We start from the raw sequence: 20909 nt of genomic DNA on the forward strand, positions 1-20909 counted from the left end.
TGGATGAATGGATAAAGAAGATGTGGTATGTATGTGTGTGTGTGTGTGTGTGTGTGTGTATACATATATAATATACACAGTGTATATATATTATATATATAATATAATAGAGAATATATATATATATAATAGAGTATTACTTGGCAATCAAAAAGAATGAAATCTTGCCATTTGCAACTATATAGATGGAACTGGAGGATATTATGCTAATTGAAATTAGTCAGTCAGAGAAAGACAAAAATCATGACTTCACTCATATGAGGACTTTAAGAGACAAAACAGGTGAACATAAGGGAAACAAAAACAATATAAAAAGAGGGAGGGGGACAAAACAGAAGAGACTCATAAATACAGAGAGGGGCGCCTGGGTGGCTCACTTGGTTAAGTATCCGACTTTGGCTCAGGTCATGATCTCACGGTTCGTGAGTTCAAGCCCCACGTCAGGCTCTGTGCTGACAGCTCAGAGCCTGGAGCCTGTTTCAGATTGTGTCTCCCTCTCTCTCTGACCCTCCCCTGTTCATGCTGTTTCTCCCTGTCTCAAAAATAAATAAACGTTAAAAAAAATTTTTTTTTTTTTTAAATACAGAGAACAGGGGCGCCTGGGTGGCTCAGTCAGTTAAGCGGCCAACTTCACCTCAGGTCATGATCTCGCACTCCGTGAGTTCAAGCTCCACGTCGGGCTCTGTGCTGACAGCTCAGAGCCTGGAGCCTATTTCAGATTCTGTGTCTCCCTCTCTCTGACCCTCCCCCGTTCATGCTCTGTCTCTCTCTGTCTCAAAAATAAATAAATGTTAAAAAAAAATTTTTTTAAAATAAAAAATAAAATAAAATAAAATAAAATAAAATAAAATAAAATAAAATAAAATACAGAGAACAAACTGAGGGTTACTGGAGGGGTTGTGGGGGGGATGGGCTAAATGGGTAAGAGGCACTAAGGAATCTACTCCTGAGATCATTGTTGCACTAGATGCTAACTAATTTGGATATAAATTTTAAAAAATAAAAAATAAAATTAAAAAAAAAAAACCTGCAAAGTTAAAAAAAAAAAAATGAAAGCGGGGTGCCTGGGTGTCTCAGTTGGTTAAGCGTCCTACTCTTGGTTTTGGCTCAGGTCATGATCTCATGGTTTGTGAGATCAAGCCCCACGTTGGGCTCTGCACTGACAGTGTGGAGTCTGCTTGGGATTCTCTCTCCTTCTCTCTCTGTCCCTCCCACCATGTGCGCAATAGCTTAATCTCTCTAAAAAAATAAGAAAGGAAGGAAGGAAGCAAGCAAGCAAGCTAGCTTACCATGTATTCTGAAGGAGCCATAAACTCAATAGTAGCATTCTGAACTTCAGGTCTTCTGTGAGGTTCTCCATAGACTCTGGTCAAAGGGTTGTACATGAATTCTTCAGGAACTATGTAAGTTAACAACATACAATGATACAACTGAAAGGATTAAGGTCAATTTATCTTGTATTTAGCTGTTTTCTTATTTTGAAGATTTATAAATAAGCCAATATGGACTAAAAATTAAAGGATAAATACACTTTGTTTTTGAGTTCTATTCAAGTTTCCCCCATACTTAATAGTACTAAGTATGATTTTACAGCTACTATCACTGTGATATTTCTTTTCCTACCTTCTAATTTACACTGTCTCAATTCTCACTAAAGCTGCTTTCCTAAAACAGCTTAAAAGAATGATAAAAATTCAATGAATACTAATTATTTTCTTACATGTGAGACAAAATCTTGTGTTAAATTTCATAACCATACGCGAGTATTAACACTGACATGAAATGTACAGCCTCTGGCTGCCCCATAGCTTTCAGCTGCCCCTTGAAAACTATGGCACAAATACCTGAGAGGCTAAAGCTAAATGAAGTCTAACAGTTCGGTCACTTCCATTAATTAATGAGGCCTTTATGGAACATCAGTTGCCTATACACTAGAGCTCAAAGAATATTTTCTAAATTATCATTGCACCTGTCTTCCCATTAACTATTTAGAAACTCAAATTCCTACATATGTTAAAGGGTAAGCCATAGTTCATGAAATGGTCTGGGCTGCATACTAAAGTAACTTCTACCTTTATTATAATTTTATTTCACATAATGAAGCCCATATACATAAGATTTTAAAGACATACTAAATACTATAAATACATTTTCTGAATTATTAGAGAATAAAAATAACATTCTTACACTATCCTCCCTTTACTCTTAAATAATATAAACAATAAAAATGGTTTTAAAAAATCTCTTAAATTCTCCATTTGCCAATACTAAATGAAATTTCCTTCCAGAGACCTAATTTTCTTTTTTTTACTTTTAATTTTTTTTTTTTTTTTTTTTGAGTAAGCTCTATGCCAACATGGGGCTTGTACTCATGACCCTGAGATCAAGAGTCACATGCTCTACTGACTAAGCCAGCCAGGTACACCAGAGACCTAATTTTCAATGTGGATAGCAGCATACCCTTTTTCTTCTCTAATCCTAATAAAATGTTACTGGTTAGATGAAATTCCTTAAATATAAACTGTTAACAGCTTCTGAAAGAGATCTCCTCTTCCTCAATTACTGAAAAAACTACATTCAACTAACCTTCTAGCACTGCCCACTTCCCTCCTTATTGCAGTGAATGAAGCTAATGGCAGCTATTCTGTGGACTTATTTCTTTCACCCTAGAGAAAAGGCATGGGACAGTTTCTAAATAAAAATATTTCTTAAATTATAGGCTTAAATAATACCATGAAATATGCCATTTATTATATACCCAATATAATAAATGTAAAAAAACGGTATCAGAATATTATCACACTTTTTGTTCAAAAAGTATACAATTTTTTATATATAAGTATAAATGCACAGAAAAAAGTTAATGGAAGTTATGTCTGAGTGGAAGGATTACAGGTTAAGTAAGAAAGGGTTTGGGGTTGTGTTTTTGTTTTTTTTTAACTTTACATTTGTCTTATTGGCTTTCCCTACAATGCAAGGAGAAATTTGAAAAAGTTTCAAAAAAAAAAAAAAAAAAAAAAACCAGAACATACCATCATTGACTCGGTAACATAAGTTACACTTCCATCTCCTTTGATCAAGAAAGCTGACAAAAGGGTTGATGTACGTCCTGCATGAGCGGCATCTCACAATTGTACTGGAGGTAACCACAGGCAATTGCTAGAAAAACAAAACAAATTTTTTAAAGGGAGTGATCATTACGTCTAAAGGCCAAACATTAATCCATACCTTCCAGGTAACTTCTGGAATACTATAATTTTGGAGAAAAAAACAAAGGTAAAAAGAAGTGTTCAAACTGCCACACAAAAAAATTATGTAGATGAAATGTACTAATTTTAAAAACTACTGGTTTGTTTCAGCAGCATTCTCATTAAATTCTTCCTTTAACAAGTATTTATTTTGGGGTGTCTGGAAGGCTCAGTCAGTTAAGCATCCAACTCCAGCTCAGGTCATAATGTCGCAGCTGGTGAGTTTAAGCCCCACGTCAGGCTCTGTGCTGACAGCTCAGAGCCTGAAGTCTGGAGCCTGCATCAGATTCTGTGTCTCCCGTTCTCCCTCTGCCCCTCCCCTGCTCGCTCTCTGTCTCTCTCTCTCTCAAAAATATATAAACATTAAAAAAATTTTTAAGTATTTATTTTCTCATTACGTATTTATATTATAAATCAAACATAGTAAATATCCAGTGTATTTTTCACATGGATGGTAAAGTAAGGATCAACATTCTAAGATCAATGAAATGACCAAGGAAATTATTAGGATTTCTTCATATTACATTAAGAGGCTTACCAAGTTCTCATAAAATTACTGTGACAAAGTAAGGTAAGAGTAAATTATATTTAAATACTCAAACTCTCCAATTATGCTCCTACTTAAAGTTTATCCTACATATTAAAAGTTCTAAAGCCTGAATATAAGTTCGTTTTGGGAAAGTTACTTCACTTATGTATTAATCCTCTGAAAAACGTCAAGGTCCATATGTCAAGGTCTCAGAGCCTTAGGATAAAAGTGGACATCTTCGTTTTTCCCTTTTAGCAGAGGGAACAGCTTCCTCAAGGAACAAATTTACTCCCAGAATGGCAGAACTGGAAGACTGGGTAAAGTATTTTAAATGGGCAAATAATTTACAACTTTTTAAAATAGCATGGTTGATTTATTTATTTTCTTTTAGTACTTCTATTTAGTCCCTCTTGAATTTTTTTAAAATTCAACTTATTTTACCTCATTTTCAAGTGTTTGGTAATAAAAGTGCTGGTTGAATTACAAATAAAAGAACCTGTCAGTGGTCAAATTCCTAAAGATAGCTCAAATAAATTCTACAAGTGATTCTTGCATTACTGTAGAAAATTCCTCACCATCAAGTTAATTTCCCATAAAACATTTACTTTCACTAGTGAAACATACCACTAGGTCTTTGAAAGGATGAAGCAGCAGTCCCAAAGGAAGTTTGGCTTTATTCAATAAGGCCTGAGTCTGAGGAATGCTAGTCAGTGTGCATCGAAATAACCTGTATCAAAGTAAAAATCACGTGTCAGTTGTTATTATGATTATTTTTGGAGGAAAAAAAAAAAAACTCCAAAAGGTACATTTAACACTGGATCAAATTACAAAGAACACTTCAATAGGTCCTCTCAAATGTTGTCCCATTTAAATATTTAAGTCCTATTCAGAAAGAGAGGGTAGAAAATTACAACTATTATATAACTAAAATAAAGTCTCTTTTTGGCTTGGCTTGTGCATAAGACAGTTCAGACTAACAGATGACTTATTTTCCTTTATATAAATCTCTATTACACTGGAATTACAAGGTGATGACCCAAATATGCAAATGCAAACTTAAATTTATTACTGAAAAGACCTGTTTTGTTGAACGTTCTAAAAAGACTATTTAAAAATAACAAAATTTGGGGCGCCTGGGTGGCTCAGTCGGTTAAGCCTCTGACTTCAGCTCGGGTCATGATCTCGCGGTTCGTGAGTTCGAGCCCCGCATTGGGCTCTGTGCTCATAGCTCAGAGCCTGGAGCCTGCTTCGGATTCTGTGTCTCACTCTCTCTCTGCCCCTCCCCCACTTGTGCTCTGTCTCTCTGTCTCTCAAACGTGAATAAATGTAAAAAAAAAAAAAAAAAAATCGTGGAGTGCCTGGGTGGCTCAGTCGATTACAAGTCTAACTTCCGCTCAGGTCGTGATCTCACAGTCTGTGGATTTGAGCCCAGAACCAGGCTCTGTGCTGACAACTCAGGGCCTGGAGCCTGCTTTGGATTCTGTGTCTCCCTCTCCCTCTGCCCCTCCCGTGTGTGTGCACGCATGCACTCTCTTACTCTCTCTCAAAAATACATTAAAAAAATTTTTTTAATATGACAAAATACGGCAGCTCTTTCTGTCCATGGGTCCTGGACCCAGGCTTTAATAAAAACACCTTAAATCGGGGCGCCTGGGTGGCGCAGTCGGTTAAGCGTCCGACTTCAGCCAGGTCACGATCTCGCGGTCTGTGAGTTCGAGCCCCGCGTCAGGCTCTGGGCTGATGGCTCAGAGCCTGGAGCCTGTTTCCGATTCTGTGCCTCCCTTTCTCTCTGCCCCTCCCCCGTTCATGCTCTGTCTCTCTCTGTCCCAAAAATAAATAAACGTTGAAAAAAAAATTAAAAAAAAATAAAAATAAAAAAAAAACACCTTAAATAAAAAAAATAATAGAAATAACAAAATTCAATTTATCAGAAAGTGGTTACCATATACATTTAAATTAATGATCCATTTGAAGGGAGAAAAGAGTATCATAATTCTGTTTGCTATACAAAATAATTTAAGATGAGAGCAAATGAAGGATTATGTAGAATCAAATCCCCATACTTTGGACTTGTTCACCACAATGATAATGAGTATCAGAGTCCCAGTAGAGCAGATAAGAGCAGTAATCAGCTTGTAAGTTACAACTCTATTTCTTGAGTTAGAACATTTCAGATATCAATGAAAGTAAGCAATTTCCTAAGGTTTTTTCTGTATGCAAAACTATTTTCAAAAATTAGCATTTATACAACGTTTATAATACATGAAACTCCAAAAAAATCTTAAACTTCTAGAATAAATGTCATATTTAATAAGAAATGCTATCTGAAGCCTTACTCTGGGTTACAATTGAGTTTCTGGATATCTTCATGCAAATTTGGAACAGGAGGCTGCAAAGGTGTTGATGGAAGCATGTTTCTTTCTTGAAGAAGATTGATAACTCTTAGCCCTTCTGGATGGAGACTTAATCCACTCATGCTTGTAGTTAAATGATTAGCACCTAAGGGAGTCTAAAGATAATATAATTTCAAAGTAAACAGCCTTTATAATGTCTTCAGTTGAAAACAGAAGTGTATAAGGACTTGGTTACTTAATTTCACTCTAAATAACAAAACTATAATCTAGATTTCCTGGTCAATATTTTGGTTCTGGAAATATATAATATAACATGAGTCTTATGAAATATCCATTATTCCAATTGGTTAAAAAATTCATTACACCTTCCTAAAACTTTTTTATGTCTACACAATTTAAATCAAAAAATGGAAACATGGTAAAAACAAAAACAAAAGCAAAAACAAAACACCAAAAAGTTTACCTGATTAAAGCCCTGTGGCCCACTTGGGTAATTTAAGGAAGAAGGTGGCATTGCAGTTGTACTAGGTGGTGCTGTGTTCTGATAACCAGGTGGTAAGGAGGGATATGAATACCCAACACTTCGGTTCATTGTGGGATTCTTATTAGTATGCTGTGGTGTTGCTAGAAACAAGGTAACTTTTAAGTTCTGTTTTATATTCCAGAATACTTTAAATACACACATCCATCCACTGAATTATAACTCTAAAATCCACTGGGTAATTTAATACTTTCATCCATCAATTTTGCAAAGTAAGACAAATAAACATTGCTAACAAACACTGCTAACAAAGCAACTGCAATGATTAAAATCAAGTTAATGTAGACTATATAAGCTTGGTATGATTAATTTACTTCCATATCATTTCCAAAACTTTATATTCAGACTAAAATTCTAATTCAAAGCAATTTCAATGAAAAGATATTAAATGTTAAACTGGTTAAATACATTTGAGTAGATCTAATTGATACAAATACTCTATAGCTGTAACATAATAATAAAGCCCACGATCCCAATTCTGAAAGGAAAAAAAAAACTAACAAAAACTCTAAAGGTATGGAGACCAAAAATGCTAACATGAGGTACTGCTGTGTGACATGATTATCAAATTTTCTCCAGTTTCCTATAATGAACACATACTAAAACAAAAAAAAAGCAAAGCAAAGGAAAACAAAACAAAAACAACTTTCATAGCATCTCACCTGAAAAGCCACCGCCTTCAATTTCATCATAACTATTGTGAACCACCATAGATCCATTATTGGTATTTGGTGTAATACCTAAAAAAGGAAGTTTATTAATAATATTCAAACTAGAACAATCATTACAATTTCTGAAAAATTTGAGCTGGTATCTGAAATTTAAGGTAACTTTCCAAATACTTTAATCCACAGCCCAGGAAAAATGTCAAATGTTGAAATAAAAATTTCATATAATGCAAGTTTTTAAATATACAGAACACATCTAAGTTTCAAATACTTTTATGAACTTCTAAAATGAATGGTCCTTTGTGCACGTTATAAAATTATATACTATCTCAGATTTCAGAAGTCAAGAGCAGCATTAAAAACCTCTAAAGAGCAGTACACACTGAAAAAAAATCACCCAAATCAATACTATTTAAAGAAAATTTAAATTATGAGGATAAAAAACCTTTTTTTTTCAAAGTATGGAACAAAATGGAATCTAGAATTAATTTCAAGGTGACATAAATTAAAGAATGAATGCTTTAGTCTAGAGAACAATCACTAAAATAAAATAAAAATCTTAGTTTGTCCCTCCCCGCCCCCCAGTTTAAAGACTTAAAAGATAAATGCCAGGGACATCTGCTTATGAAGAATTAAAATCTATTTCTAGGTGCCTCTGCTATTTATGAACTCTAACTCAGGTATAGAAGAAGCTAAAATTAATTAATAGTATCAACCTCCAGCTTCTAAGTACAAAGGTGCTAACTTTAACAATCATTTTAACACCAGATAGGTAAGTTTAATAGTTTCAATAAAATTAGTTAACTTCTTTCCAGTTCTGAAGGCCACCATGAGTTTAGCCATGAGTTGATACTGAAAACCTTGGGAAAAGTGTTTGTAAAAATAAACAAAAACATTGGGCATATTTTTAGTTGGTTAAAATTTTAAATATTTATTGTAGCTCAATTTTAAAAGTTATAATGAGGCAAACAGTGGGACATTATCATTTTGTTACTCATTGTTAACACCATTCTTTTCAAAATATTCACAGGTCAGTCTTTTCCCTACCTATAGTAATAAAAAAGGAAATGCTACAAGAAAAAACAAAAATGATAACATTAATTGTATTCAGTAGTCGGGTATAGTCAACAATTATTCCCCTCTTCTTGTTTTCCCATTTCCACATGTTGCTATTAATGGTTAGGTTATTGCTAAAATCAATTTTCTTACTTGCCAAAATATATTGTTTAAACTAATAACTGAAAACAATGCTTTAAAACACTTTATTATTTATATAAAACTTCAAAACGCTTGCATATTTTACTTTTTATTTAGGTTCATAAATATTTGTTAATACTTAATAGCAGAAATCAAAATACTGCTTCCATGGAAAAGAGCCAATATATTAAAAGAATCATTCTAACACCATGCCCAGAAAAGTGAAAGTTCTCTTCTCGCCTTCCTCTTCCAAAAGGCACCTAACTTTTTAGCCATGATTATTAAAATCTGCATGGCAACAAAAAAGTTAACAGCAGTGGTTCTCAAATGCTAGGCAACAGCCCAGCACAGGGTAGTAGAATTCTAAGGAGCCCTTTTTAAACCCTAAATTCCTGAAGGCCTTCCCTAACCAAAACAACTAGATTTTCTGGAAAAAATATTATCTGAATGCACAGAATTCAAAAAAACATTCACCCTTCCAACCTAAGTCAAAACTTTAGGACTTGACTTGGTTTGCCTTGCTTACCTTCTTGGTTGACAGCTGAATTAAATGAGGGCTGGGGTACACCTCTATGTGATGATTTCTGAGGAGTGAGCACCCTCAATGGAGGTGGTCCTCCAGTTGGAGGGGGCCCAAGAGGAGCTCCTGGTTGAAAAGTGGTAGGCAGAGGTGGATTCAATAAGGGGGGTGCAGAACCTATAGAAATATTGTTTTTTCACAAGTCACTTACGTACTTAAGAAAAAGGGCAAAACAACCTTTTACCAAATTTGAGTAACTTCTAAATTTACATTTTAATTAAAATCAGTACCAAATTACCAGAAATAGGTTACCTGCTCAGGCTTATGAATTCTTAATTTATATGCATGCTTTACACATTTCCAAGTCTCTTTCACATGCTTCTTAATTTATCAATTATTAAAGTAGTATAAATATAAAATAAGCATCAAATCACTTCAATGCCCTGTTTAACTTTTTATAACCTGGTCATAGAGCTTCAACAAGGTCATGTCAAACATTCTGATAGAAATTAACATGAATAAAATTTTATTAAAAACCTATTAATATAGGCCATTCAGTTAATTCAATTAGGTTGACAGCTTTCTAAAACTATAAACTATTGTGGTTATTCTAAATTCTGCAAGTTTTATTTCATTTTGCTTCATTTTAATTGGGCCATAACCTTCCAGAATGGGATTATAAATTTGTACCTTGTTCAATGTTTAGCTAATAATAATAAAAAGTAGTTTGCTTTGGGGGCACCTGGGTGGCTCAGTCAGTTGAGCGTCTGACTGACTCTTGATTCTGGCTAAGGTAATGATCTCACAGTTCAATCTGATCGAGTCCCACACTGACAGCATGGAGACTGCTTAGGATTCTCTCCTTCCTTCTCTCTAACTCTTCTCTGCTCTTTCTCTCCCTCTCTCTCTCAAAATAAATATATATTTTTAAAAAAGTAGTTTAGTTTCAATGATGGTTGAAATATACTGTATTAAGAACATCCCCTAGGCTTAAAAATCAGGAAACGATACAAAGTTTATGTATATGCTTTATAAAACACTAATATCCAAAAGGTTTAAAAGTACTCATCAAACTAGGGCCACCTGGGTGCCTCAGTCGGTTAAGTGTCCAGCTTCAGCTCAGGTCATGATCTCACAGTTTGTGAGTTCCAGCCCCATGTCAGGCTCTGTGCTGACAGCTCAGAGCCTGAAGCTTGCTTCGGATTCTGTGTCTCCCTCTCACTCTGTCCCTCACCCATCCAGGTTCTGTCTCTCTCTGTCTCAAAAATAAATAAAAAAATTAAAAAAAAGAAAAAAGTACTCATCAAACAAAACTAAGAATAACATGGTATTTGTTCTTGTATCTCCTTGTATCTCCCTGCCTTGATTTTACCAGTTTTCTATCAGGACAGTAAGTTTTGATAAGTGTAAAAACACTGTCAGTTACTTTTGGGGAAACTCTTCTCCATGATATCAAAAGTTCCATGGGTCGCCTGGGTGGCTCAGTTGGTTAAGCGTCCAACTTTGGCTCAGGTCATGATCTCGCGGTCCGTGAGTTCGAGCCCCAGGTCAGGCTCTGTTGTTGACAGCTCAGAGCCTGGAGCCTGTTTCCGATTCTGTGTCTCCCTCTCTCTCTGACCCTCCCCTGTTCATGTTCTGTCTCTCTCTGTCTCAAAAATAAATAAACGTTAAAAAAAATTTTGTTTTTAAAGTTCCAAAACTCATACCACCTGTTCATTCAAGTCAAGAACATTGTTCCCACCTGCTCATTTACCAGAGGAGGAACAAAGTCTACAAAGAAGATGAAATATGGCTGGTAAGAATATGATTTAATTTTTTCATTCTAGGACTTTTTTTAATCCTCTGAATTTGTAAGTGAAATAGGTAATAAATTTTTGCTAATATTCTACCTGTTTTGTAAAACCTTGTATTTTTTAACGAGAATAAAGATACCCAGATATGAAAATTTTCTTTGTATTCTTTTTTTTTTTTAATTATTTTGAACATGTATTCATTTTTGAGAAACAGAGACAGAGAGAGAGCACAAGCAGGGAAGGGGCAGAGAGAGAGAGAAAGACACAGAATCTGAAGCAGGCTCCAGGCTCTCAGCTGTCAGCACAGAGCCCAATGAGGGGCTTGAACCCACAAATGTGAGATCATGACCTGAGCCAAAGTCGGACACTTAACTGATTGAGCCACCCAGGCGCCCCCAGATATGAAAATTTTCAATGGTTCTTCAATATTGTTCAAATCTTCAGAGCCAAATGAAAAATGATCGTATTATTGAACCTTGTAGCCCCAACAAGATGAATCAGTGCCCTGCTGACAAGGGAAGACAAAGATTACTGCCATATAACTCTCTTATCAAAGCAACACTGACACATATCCAAGGCAATACAGACAAGTCAAAGGAACAAAAGGACAAGGTACACTACCAACTCAGCATGAGCAAGAATGTATGATATATCCGATCACAAAGAGGTAACAAACTAATGTTTAACAAAATACTAGTAAGCATAGAGATTTTTCATACCTTTAAGGAAAAAAAATTGAAACCACAATATGCTACATTTCATAAAACAGATATTTTGTCAAGCTGAATAATTTTTTAAAGATTTTAAGCAATCTCTAAACCCAATACGGGGCTCAAACTCAGAAACCTGAGATAAGAGTTGCATACTCCACTGATTGAGCCAGCCAGGCGCCCTTCAAACTGAATAATTATTTTTTTCTTTTAAAGTTTATTTATTTATTTTGACACTGGGGAGGGGAGAGGGAGACAGAACCCCAAGCAGGCCCCACACTGTGAGCACAAAGCCTAATGTGGTGCTTGAATCCACAAACCATGAGATCATGCTCTGACCCGAAACCAAGGGTCAGACGCTCAAATGACTGAGCTATCCAGGTGCCTGACAAACTGAATAATTCTTATTTGTAACACTAATAGCTAGAGTTTTAAAACCTGCCCTTTGAGATCCCTAAAGTTAATGTAAGGATGTTAAAACATAGCCTATTAGAAAAAAAAAAAAGTCAGAGAAATTTAATATGTGGACTAGAAACAATATAACCTAGACAGAGTCTTGAGATCAGATAATCAGGCACCTATTGCCAATGATGTGTTGAAAAAACAAAGGTAAAAAATGAGGAATTTTTTAGAAATATCTTAAAAAAAAGAGTAGTAATACATTTAAGGTTAATATTCTTAGTTTATATATCCTTCTTTCATTTTATATATATATTTATTTAATTTTATGTTTATTTATTTATTATTACTGATTTTTTAAAGTTTATTTATTTTTGAGAGACAGAGAGAGACAGAGCATGAGCATGGGAGGAGGAGAGCGAGAGGGAGACAAAGAATCTCAGCACAGAGTCCAACACGGGGCTCGAACTCACGAGCCGTGAGATCATGACCTGAGCTAAAGCCAGATTATTAACCAAACTGAGCCACCCTGGCACACCATAAAGTTTATTTCTTATTTTGTAAGAAAGAGAGCACATGGGAACAGGGAACATGGGCAGAGAGAACAGGGAAGGGGCAGAGAGAGAGAGAATTTCAAGCAGGCTCTAAGTTATCAGTGCAGAGCCCCATGCGGGGTTCGAATTCATGAACTGTAAGATCATGACCTGAGCCAAAATCAGAAGTCAGACATTTAACTGACTAAGCCACTCAGACACCCCATTTTCCTTCTCTTATATGGGAACCTTCATAAGTTTTGACACTTGCTTATGTCTCCTTCACCACATCGGTGGTGTAGCCCTCTACCTGAGGACTTCTGTTATAGACAAAAAAATTTCAGATTATTGATGATGTCCTTTTTAATGAAAAGCTACACGTACTCTTAAATAGTTATCTTTTTTTTAATTTTTAAAAATGTATTTATTAATTTTGAGAGCAAGAGTGCAAGTGGGGAAGGGGCAAAGAGAGGAGAGAGAACCCCAAGTCGGCTCCACACAGTCAGTACAGAGCCTGACAGGGGGCTCAAACTCATGATCTGCAAGATCATGACCAGAGCCGAAGTCAGGTTAACCGACTGAGCCACCCAGGTGCCCCTTTAACAGATTTTAAATAATATCTCTTCCCAAACTATTTTCTTTTTTTTTTTTTAATTTTTTTTTTTTCAACGTTTATTTATTTTTGGGACAGAGAGAGACAGAGCATGAACGGGAGAGGGGCAGAGAGAGAGAGGGAGACACAGAATCGGAAACAGGCTCCAGGCTCTGAGCCATCAGCCCAGAGCCCGACGCGGGGCTCGAACTCACGGACCGCGAGATCGTGACCTGGCTGAAGTCGGACGCTTAACCGACTGCGCCACCCAGGCGCCCCTTCCCAAACTATTTTCTTGTGGATTTGGGCAAAGTATGCAAGCCTCACATTTCTTATCTGTAAAAGAGACTGTGTGAAGATTAAATAAGATACCACATATAAAAGTTTGGTAAAGTGCTGGAAAATAATATTCAATAAATGTTTTTAGAATTATCGATAATAAGGTGAAAATTCATTAATTTCAAGTGACTGACCCTCACTTATGGTGCCAAATGAGTAAGAATAAAAGCAACCAGAAAGATTTGAGTTTTAACAGCAGATCAGATTTCTACAAAGAAACTAATTTCCTAGAAGCAGCTTTAACCTTGATAGGCCAAAATGCAAAATGAGTTCATTGGGGCTGATGACTGACGAGAGGCTAAGAAAAATATTTCCAGGAGCCTGATGAAGTGTATGTAGTATACAGACCCAGAAATACATATACAAGGTAATTACTGATATCCCTATCAAAAATCCAGCTGTCTTTTTTGCAAAAATTGACAAGCTAATACTAAAACTCTTATGGAAATGCCAAGGGACGCAGAACAGCCAAAACAGTCTTAAAAAAAAAAAAAAAGTTAGAGGAGTTATACCTGCCAAATTCAAGGCTTACTATAAAACTACAGTAATCAAATTGATACTGGTATAAAGATAGACATAGATCAACAGAATAGATATCAGAGTCTAGAAATAAATCTTTACATTTATGATCAATTGATTTTCAATAAGGGGGCCAACAACATTCACTGGAAGAAACAACATTCCTTCCATCAAATAGACCTGGGTTAAATGCAAACCCAGAGGCACAAGAATGAAGTTGAATCCCTACCTAACACCATACACAAAAATTAACTCCCAAATCGATCAAAGACCTAAATATAAGGACTAAAACTATAAAACTTTTACAAGAAAACATAGATATAAATCTCTGCCCACTGTTTTCTAAAACTGCAGTTCTGCTCAATAACACTCCTCACTAGAAAAGCTACTGTCTGTTCTCACCTACCCCTACAGGATACTACAGTTTCTGGGGACCAAAACTATCTAAGCTACAACAAAAAGATAATCCAAGCTTCTTCAGATCAAGACCAAAGACAGATCAGAGGGATTGAGCTTCCTACACTACAAGATGGAACCCAGTTAATAAAAGTAATGGCAATGGAGTGCCTGGGTGGCTCAGTCAGTTAAGTGTCCGACTTTGGCTCAGGTTCTGATCTCACGGCTCGTGAGTTTCAAGTCCCACATTGGGCTCTGTGCTGACAGCTCAGACCCTGGAGCCTGCTTCAAGCTCTGGGTCTCCCTCCCTCTCTCTCTCTGCCCCTTCCCTGCTCTCTCTCTCTCTCTCTCTCTCAAAAATAAATAAAAACATTAAAAAAAAAGTAATGGCAAGTCCTTAAGGAAGTGGTTCTGTATGCATATCTGATTCCCTGAAATATCATGGCTGAAAGAAACACAGAGCATACTTTCAAAGGAAGGAAGCAAATCCATGATTTTAAGTTAACTCAAAGTTTAGAAAAGTAATTTCTTTAAAGATTAACAATAATTTAAAAAACCAATAGTTCTCCATATGGTTTCAGGGCTTGAAATGTTAATTAAAACATCTAAACAGGGGCGCCTGGGTGGCGCAGTCGGTTAAGCGTCCGACTTCAGCCAGGTCACGATCTCGCGGTCCGTGCGTTCGAGCCCCGCGTCAGGCTCTGGGCTGATGGCTCAGAGCCTGGAGCCTGTTTCCGATTCTGTGTTTCCCTCTCTTTCTGCCCCTCCCCTGTTCATTCTCTGTCTCTCTCTGTCCCAAAAATAAATAAACGTTGAAAAAAAAAATTAAAAAACAAAACAAAACAAAACATCTAAACAAGCAAAATTTTCCCATTTCTACATATGAAGCACTCCTATTAAGAACTTTACCTGATTTTATGAAGCTGTTTTGAAGTGAAGGATCCCCAGAAGAAACATATTGATGAGTTGTCAAATTTGTATTCCCAGACAGAGATTGGGATGATGAACGAGGACAATGGTCTGTCTGGTTTCCTGTGGATGGATAGTTATATTGCCAATTTGAAGGTGGTTGTACACTGGCTCCAGGAAGAAAGCTACCAGAAGGCATTGATGTAGCAGCTGCGTTCTGAGAAGTAGGTAGTGGCATTCGGGGAACAGAACCACTGTGGAGTGAAGTTGTCACTGGATTAGAAGCCACAAGTGGTCTATAAAGAGTCTGCCCAGGTCCCTGATAATTACTTAAGGGAGAAACAGTCTGAGAACCACCATAGTTAGACTGTCCAGAGACGGGATTCAGAGTCTTTGCTGGTATTAGATGAGGGTAGGATCCTGGAAGCTGAGAATTATATCCTTGGCTCACTGATACTTGTGAAGACATCAGTGTATTTTGGACAGGACCTTCCAATAAGAAGAGAAAAAAATTAGTCTTGCAAACAAAGCAATAAAAATACTTCTAAAAATACAGTGCAACATGTGGTACTCGTACAATTCAACAATAAAAAGACATATAACTCAATTAAAAATGAGCAAAGGATTTAGACATTCAAATATATTTCTAAAGAGATATACAAATGGCCAGTAAGTACATGCAAAAAACACTCAACATTATTAGTCACTAGCGAAATAGAAATCAAAACCACAACAGGATGGCAGTGACACCAAGTAAGATGACTAAAATGAAAAGACAGTAAACATTTTAGTGTTAACAAGAATGCAGAGAAACTGGAAGCCTCATACATTGCTAGTGGAAGTGTAAAATGGTGCAACTACAGCAGAAAACATTTTGGCAGTTCCTCAAAGTATTAAACAGTTAATGTATAACCCAGCAATTCTACTCCTACCCTGCATAAAAACTCATACACAAATGTTCATAACACCATTATTCACAATTGCCAGAAAGTGGAAACAACCCAAATGTTCAGCAACTGATGAACAGATAAACAAAAGGGGTGTATCTATACAATGGAATATTATTTCATCATAAAAGGAATGAAATATTGATGACATTTTTTAACACAGATAAACCTTGAAAACATTAGCTAAGTGAAAGATGCTGATCACAAAAGGGCATACGTACAATGTATGATTCATTTACATGAAATGTCCGGAATAGGAGAATTCACAGACACAGAGACAGATTTGCAATTCCCCTGGCTGGGTGGAGGAGGGAATGGGGAATAACTGCTAATGGGAATAAAGTTTCTTTTCAGAATTATAAAATATATTATAAAACTGATAGTACTGATGGAAGCAAAACTCTGTGAATACACTAAAAACCATTGAACTGTACACTTTAAAGCTGTTATATTAAAAAAAAAAATCCTGAGAATTATTTCTCCTACCCAGGAATAAACTGTTATTTCTATCCCTAAAATTAGAAAATAAAAGGAAATAAGAAAGTTGGCTGCCATGCTGCTTTTCTGCCTGAGCTGTGGGAATGGGATGATCACAGAGGAGGGACAGCACTGCTAGCACTTTGCCTGCAACACCTGCTGCTACATGTGCAACATCACTCACAAGGTAACAGATCCAAAGTTACTGAGTTCGAGTCCCTCATCGGGCTCTGTGCTGATAGCACGGAGCCTGTTTGGGTTTCTCCCTTTCTCTCTCTCTCTCTCTGCCCCTCCTTTGCTCACCTGCTCTCTCTCTCAAAATAAAGAAATAAACTTAAAAAAATTTTTAAGTTTAAAAAAGAATATTAAGAGAAAAAGGAAGTTATAAAAAAAAGGTAAGATACCTTCTTATAAACCTTTTTATTATGAAAATTTTCAAACATACACAAAAATGTAAGACCCTTCATGCAGATTCCTACACATAGAAAATAAAATGACTAGAATCACATTTGATGTACGTATTAGTTTTAGATAGCTTGATATTGTTATGATAGAAAGTTTTTCCATTTACAAACATGGTATATCTCTACATTTATTCAAACATGTATCTTCCAACTATATTTCATGCTTTTTTCATAAAGATGTTGTAACTTATTTAAACTAAACCTAGTTAGGGGCACCTGGGTGGTTCAGTTGGTTAAGCATTGGACTCTTGATTTCAGCTCAGTCATGATCTCACTGTCATGAGATCGAGCCCTGCATCACCTCCACACTGAGCATGGAGCCTGCTTAAGATTCTCTCTCTCTCCCTCTGTCCCTCCCCCATGTGCACACGCATGCACTCTATCTCCACTCCCAAAAAAAGAGGAAAAAAAAAGAAACTAAATTTAGCTAATTTGCTACTAAATATTTTTTACCTCGTAAATAGTTATGATAGAATATTTAATTTTATTTCTTATTAGTTAAAATGCTATTGATTTTTCAAAGTACCATAAACACCCAATTATAAGGTGAGATTTTTCCTTAAAACTTATTTCTCAAAACAGAAGTCATCTTATATGAGTCTCTACAAAGGTTCTCATTGTACAAAAATGTTTTATACTAGTGGATTAATACTATTTATCAAACTGTGAGTAGCAATATATTAAATGACTTATAAAATCAATGAGTTACAAACTATCCTTTTTGTCATCAAACAGAAGACATTAGTTAAGAATGGCAAATATAGGGGCGCCTGGGTGGCTTAGTCAGTTGAGCATCTGACTCTTGGTTTCAGCTCGGGTCATGATCTCACAGTTTCACGAGTTCAGACCCCATATCAAGCTCTGTGCTGGCAGCTGGGAGCCTGCTGGAATTCTCCCTTTCCCTTTCCCTCTCTCTCTGTCTCTCCCCCACTCACGCTGTCTCTGTCTCCCTCAAAATAAATAAATAAACTTAAAAAAAAAAGAATGGCAAACATCACAGTACATTACATGTAATTAAAGACAAATATTGTGGTTTAATTTATATATATATATATATATATATATATATAGTCACTACTTAAAATGTATTTTTTTATTGTAGATCACAGTTAAAGTCTGAAAAGCACTTGACCAACTGATACTTTTGCAGCAACGCTTATCCCTCTATAATTTATTCCCTGCACATCGTATTACCTTTTTAAAACATGGATCGTATCAACTTCCCTGCTCAAAACTTCCAAAGTCCTTATCTTAGCTTGTTGGACCCTCTATGTCCCTGGCTTCCTTTCTGGTCTCATCTCCTATTTCCTTTTTTAAAAAATACTGGACATTGATTTTATTTTAATAAAACACTGCCAGGATAATACATATGTTCTTTCTGATCTGGAAGTAAAGTATCCTGTATCCCTTTGATTCTGTTTGTTTCTTACTTGCTCTCTAAGCAAATTTTAACATAAAGTTCAATTTTTCTGTAAGGTTAGGTTTAACGTAAAGTATGTCAACTCAGACAAGAAAGGCTTGAGCCACAGACAAGTGGCTTGAGCCACAGATTCACTACATCCATATTTGTTATGTTAATCAAGTATGATTCTTCTCTCATTAAGGCCCTTCCACTCCCAAATTGATTTTACTATTAGTTAATAATATTTGTTTATCTATATAGGCCAAGGAATCTTTTTATCTGATATCTCTAACTCAAAAGAGGTGGCTATGCATGTTGTTCTTAACTTGGAGCAGATTAGCGGTTGCAAACATATGCCTTTACAATTCTACCTTGTAACAGTTTACCATATAATATAAAATGGCTTAATGAATAATTTTCAGTAAAGACTGAAAGTTCCTCTTTAAATATGCATTTACAATGAAAATCCTCATCTTTGAGTCTAATAAATGCATATGGTAAAGTCACTCCGTCAGCTGACTTCAATTAACACATTTAATAGCCAAAGACCATTAGTCTCAAAATAATAAATATTTTAAATAAATAAACAAATAAACTGTACATATGCAGAGCACCCGGCTGGCTCAGTCAGTAGAGCATGTGACTCTTGATCTCAGGATCGTGAGTTTGTGTTCCACACTGGGCACAGAGATTACTTTAAAAATAAATAAATAAACTGTGCATATGTGTTTTATATAAAGTGTAAGTGTGTTTCACAATAAGCATTTTAAAATCAAAAAGTGCATTAAAGGGGTGCCTGGGTGACTCAGTTGGTTGAGCATCCAACACTTGATTTTGGCTCGGCTCATGATCCAAGGGTCATGTGATCAAGCCCCTCATTGAGCTCCATGCTGAGCAGGGAGCTTGCTTGAGATCTCTCTCTCTCTCTCTCTCTCTCTCTCTCTCTCTCTCTGCTCCTCTCACCCACTCATGCTCTCTTTCTAAAATAAACAAAAAAAGCCTTTAAAAAAAGTGCATTAAAGATTTTAAATAAAATGATTTCATAAGTATAGAAGGAAAAAATGAATGTTTCTAATAAATAGTATTTAACTTTTTTCCTTACATATATCTTTTTTTAATGTTTATTTATGAGAGTGTGCATGCACATGTATGCAAGAGTGGGGGAGGGGCAGAGAGAGAGGGAGATAGAGGATCAGAGTCCCAATATGGGGCTTGAATCCACGAACCATGAAATCACGACCTGAGCCAAAGTCAGATGCTGAACAGACTGAGCCACCCAGGTGCCCCTCCTTACATATACAGTAAAACCATAATTCATTCCAGAAACATGCTTGTAATCCAAAGCACTTGTATATCAAAGCAAATTTCCTCATAAGAAATCATGGAAACTCACATGAATCGTTCCACAACCCAAAAATATTCACATAAAAATGATTACAATACTGTAATATGATACAAAATAATAAATTCAAAATATAAAGAAAAATAAACAAATTAACCTGCACTTACCTTTGAAAACCTTCGTGGCTGGTGTGAGGGAGATAAGAGAGAGGAGGAGGGTTATTGTGTAGGATGACTTTCACTATCACTAATGGAATCACTGCTGTCTACTGGTAATTCAATGTAATCTTTTTCATTTCGTGCAACTTTAACAAGGAACCTATCCAATGACATTTGCTTTTGCCTCCTTTTGAAAATTTTATGGAAATGTGACATTGCATCAATGACCATCCACTCCCACAGCAAGAGAGATAGAGAGGGGGAACCATTGGCTCAGTTGTGATGATGTGACATTTGGTGTCTTGTACCACTAGTATTGCAAGACATCACTCGTTTATCAAGTTACAATTTATCAGAAATGTTTGCTCATCTTGTGGAACGCTCGCTCACAGAACAAGTTACTCGCAATCCAAGGTTTTACTGTATATCTTTTAAATACAAAGTTTAAAGATGCATATGTTAATAAAATAAAACACCAGGGGCGCCTGGGTGGCGCAGTCGGTTAAGCGTCCGACTTCAGCCAGGTCACGATCTCGCGCTCCGTGAGTTCGAGCCCCGCGTCAGGCTCTGGGCTCATGGCTCGGAGCCTGGAGCCTGTTTCCGATTCTGTGTCTCCCTCTCTCTCTGCCCCTCCCCCGTTCATGCTCTGTCTCTCTCTGTCCCAAAGATAAATAAAAAACGTTGAAAAAAAAAAAAATTAAATAAATAAATAAATAAATAAATAAATAAAATAAAACACCAAATACCACAAATAGTCATTTGTTTATTTCATACATACCCCTAGAATTTCATACTTCAAAGTGAGTTGAAGAAAAATGAAGAGGGGAAAATTTTCTCATTGGGAAAATGGAGAATTGCCTTTTCGGAGGATC

At 36.1% G+C, this 20909-nt stretch overlaps 1 protein-coding gene across 2 annotated transcripts in view; it reads right to left on the minus strand.

The window, feature by feature from the left end:
• SEC24A (SEC24 homolog A, COPII component) overlaps window positions 1-20909 on the minus strand; it is a 73234-nt gene that overhangs the window by 36465 nt on the left and 15860 nt on the right. The window contains exons 2-9 of one of the 2 annotated variants that reach the window (XM_025924127.2): window positions 15248-15736; window positions 9064-9234; window positions 7335-7412; window positions 6595-6755; window positions 6114-6286; window positions 4402-4504; window positions 3033-3159; window positions 1290-1399 (exon numbers count right to left, since the gene is read on the minus strand). In XM_025924127.2, the coding sequence (XP_025779912.1) occupies window positions 1290-1399; window positions 3033-3159; window positions 4402-4504; window positions 6114-6286; window positions 6595-6755; window positions 7335-7412; window positions 9064-9234; window positions 15248-15736 (1412 nt within the window). The remainder of the gene's footprint in view (window positions 1-1289; window positions 1400-3032; window positions 3160-4401; window positions 4505-6113; window positions 6287-6594; window positions 6756-7334; window positions 7413-9063; window positions 9235-15247; window positions 15737-20909) is intronic. The other variant, XM_086703811.1, reaches the window with a different exon arrangement.

This window comes from Puma concolor, chromosome A1 (assembly GCF_028749965.1).
Source record: "Puma concolor isolate L17-30 chromosome A1, mPumCon1.1.hap2, whole genome shotgun sequence".
NCBI lineage: Eukaryota > Metazoa > Chordata > Mammalia > Carnivora > Felidae > Puma > Puma concolor.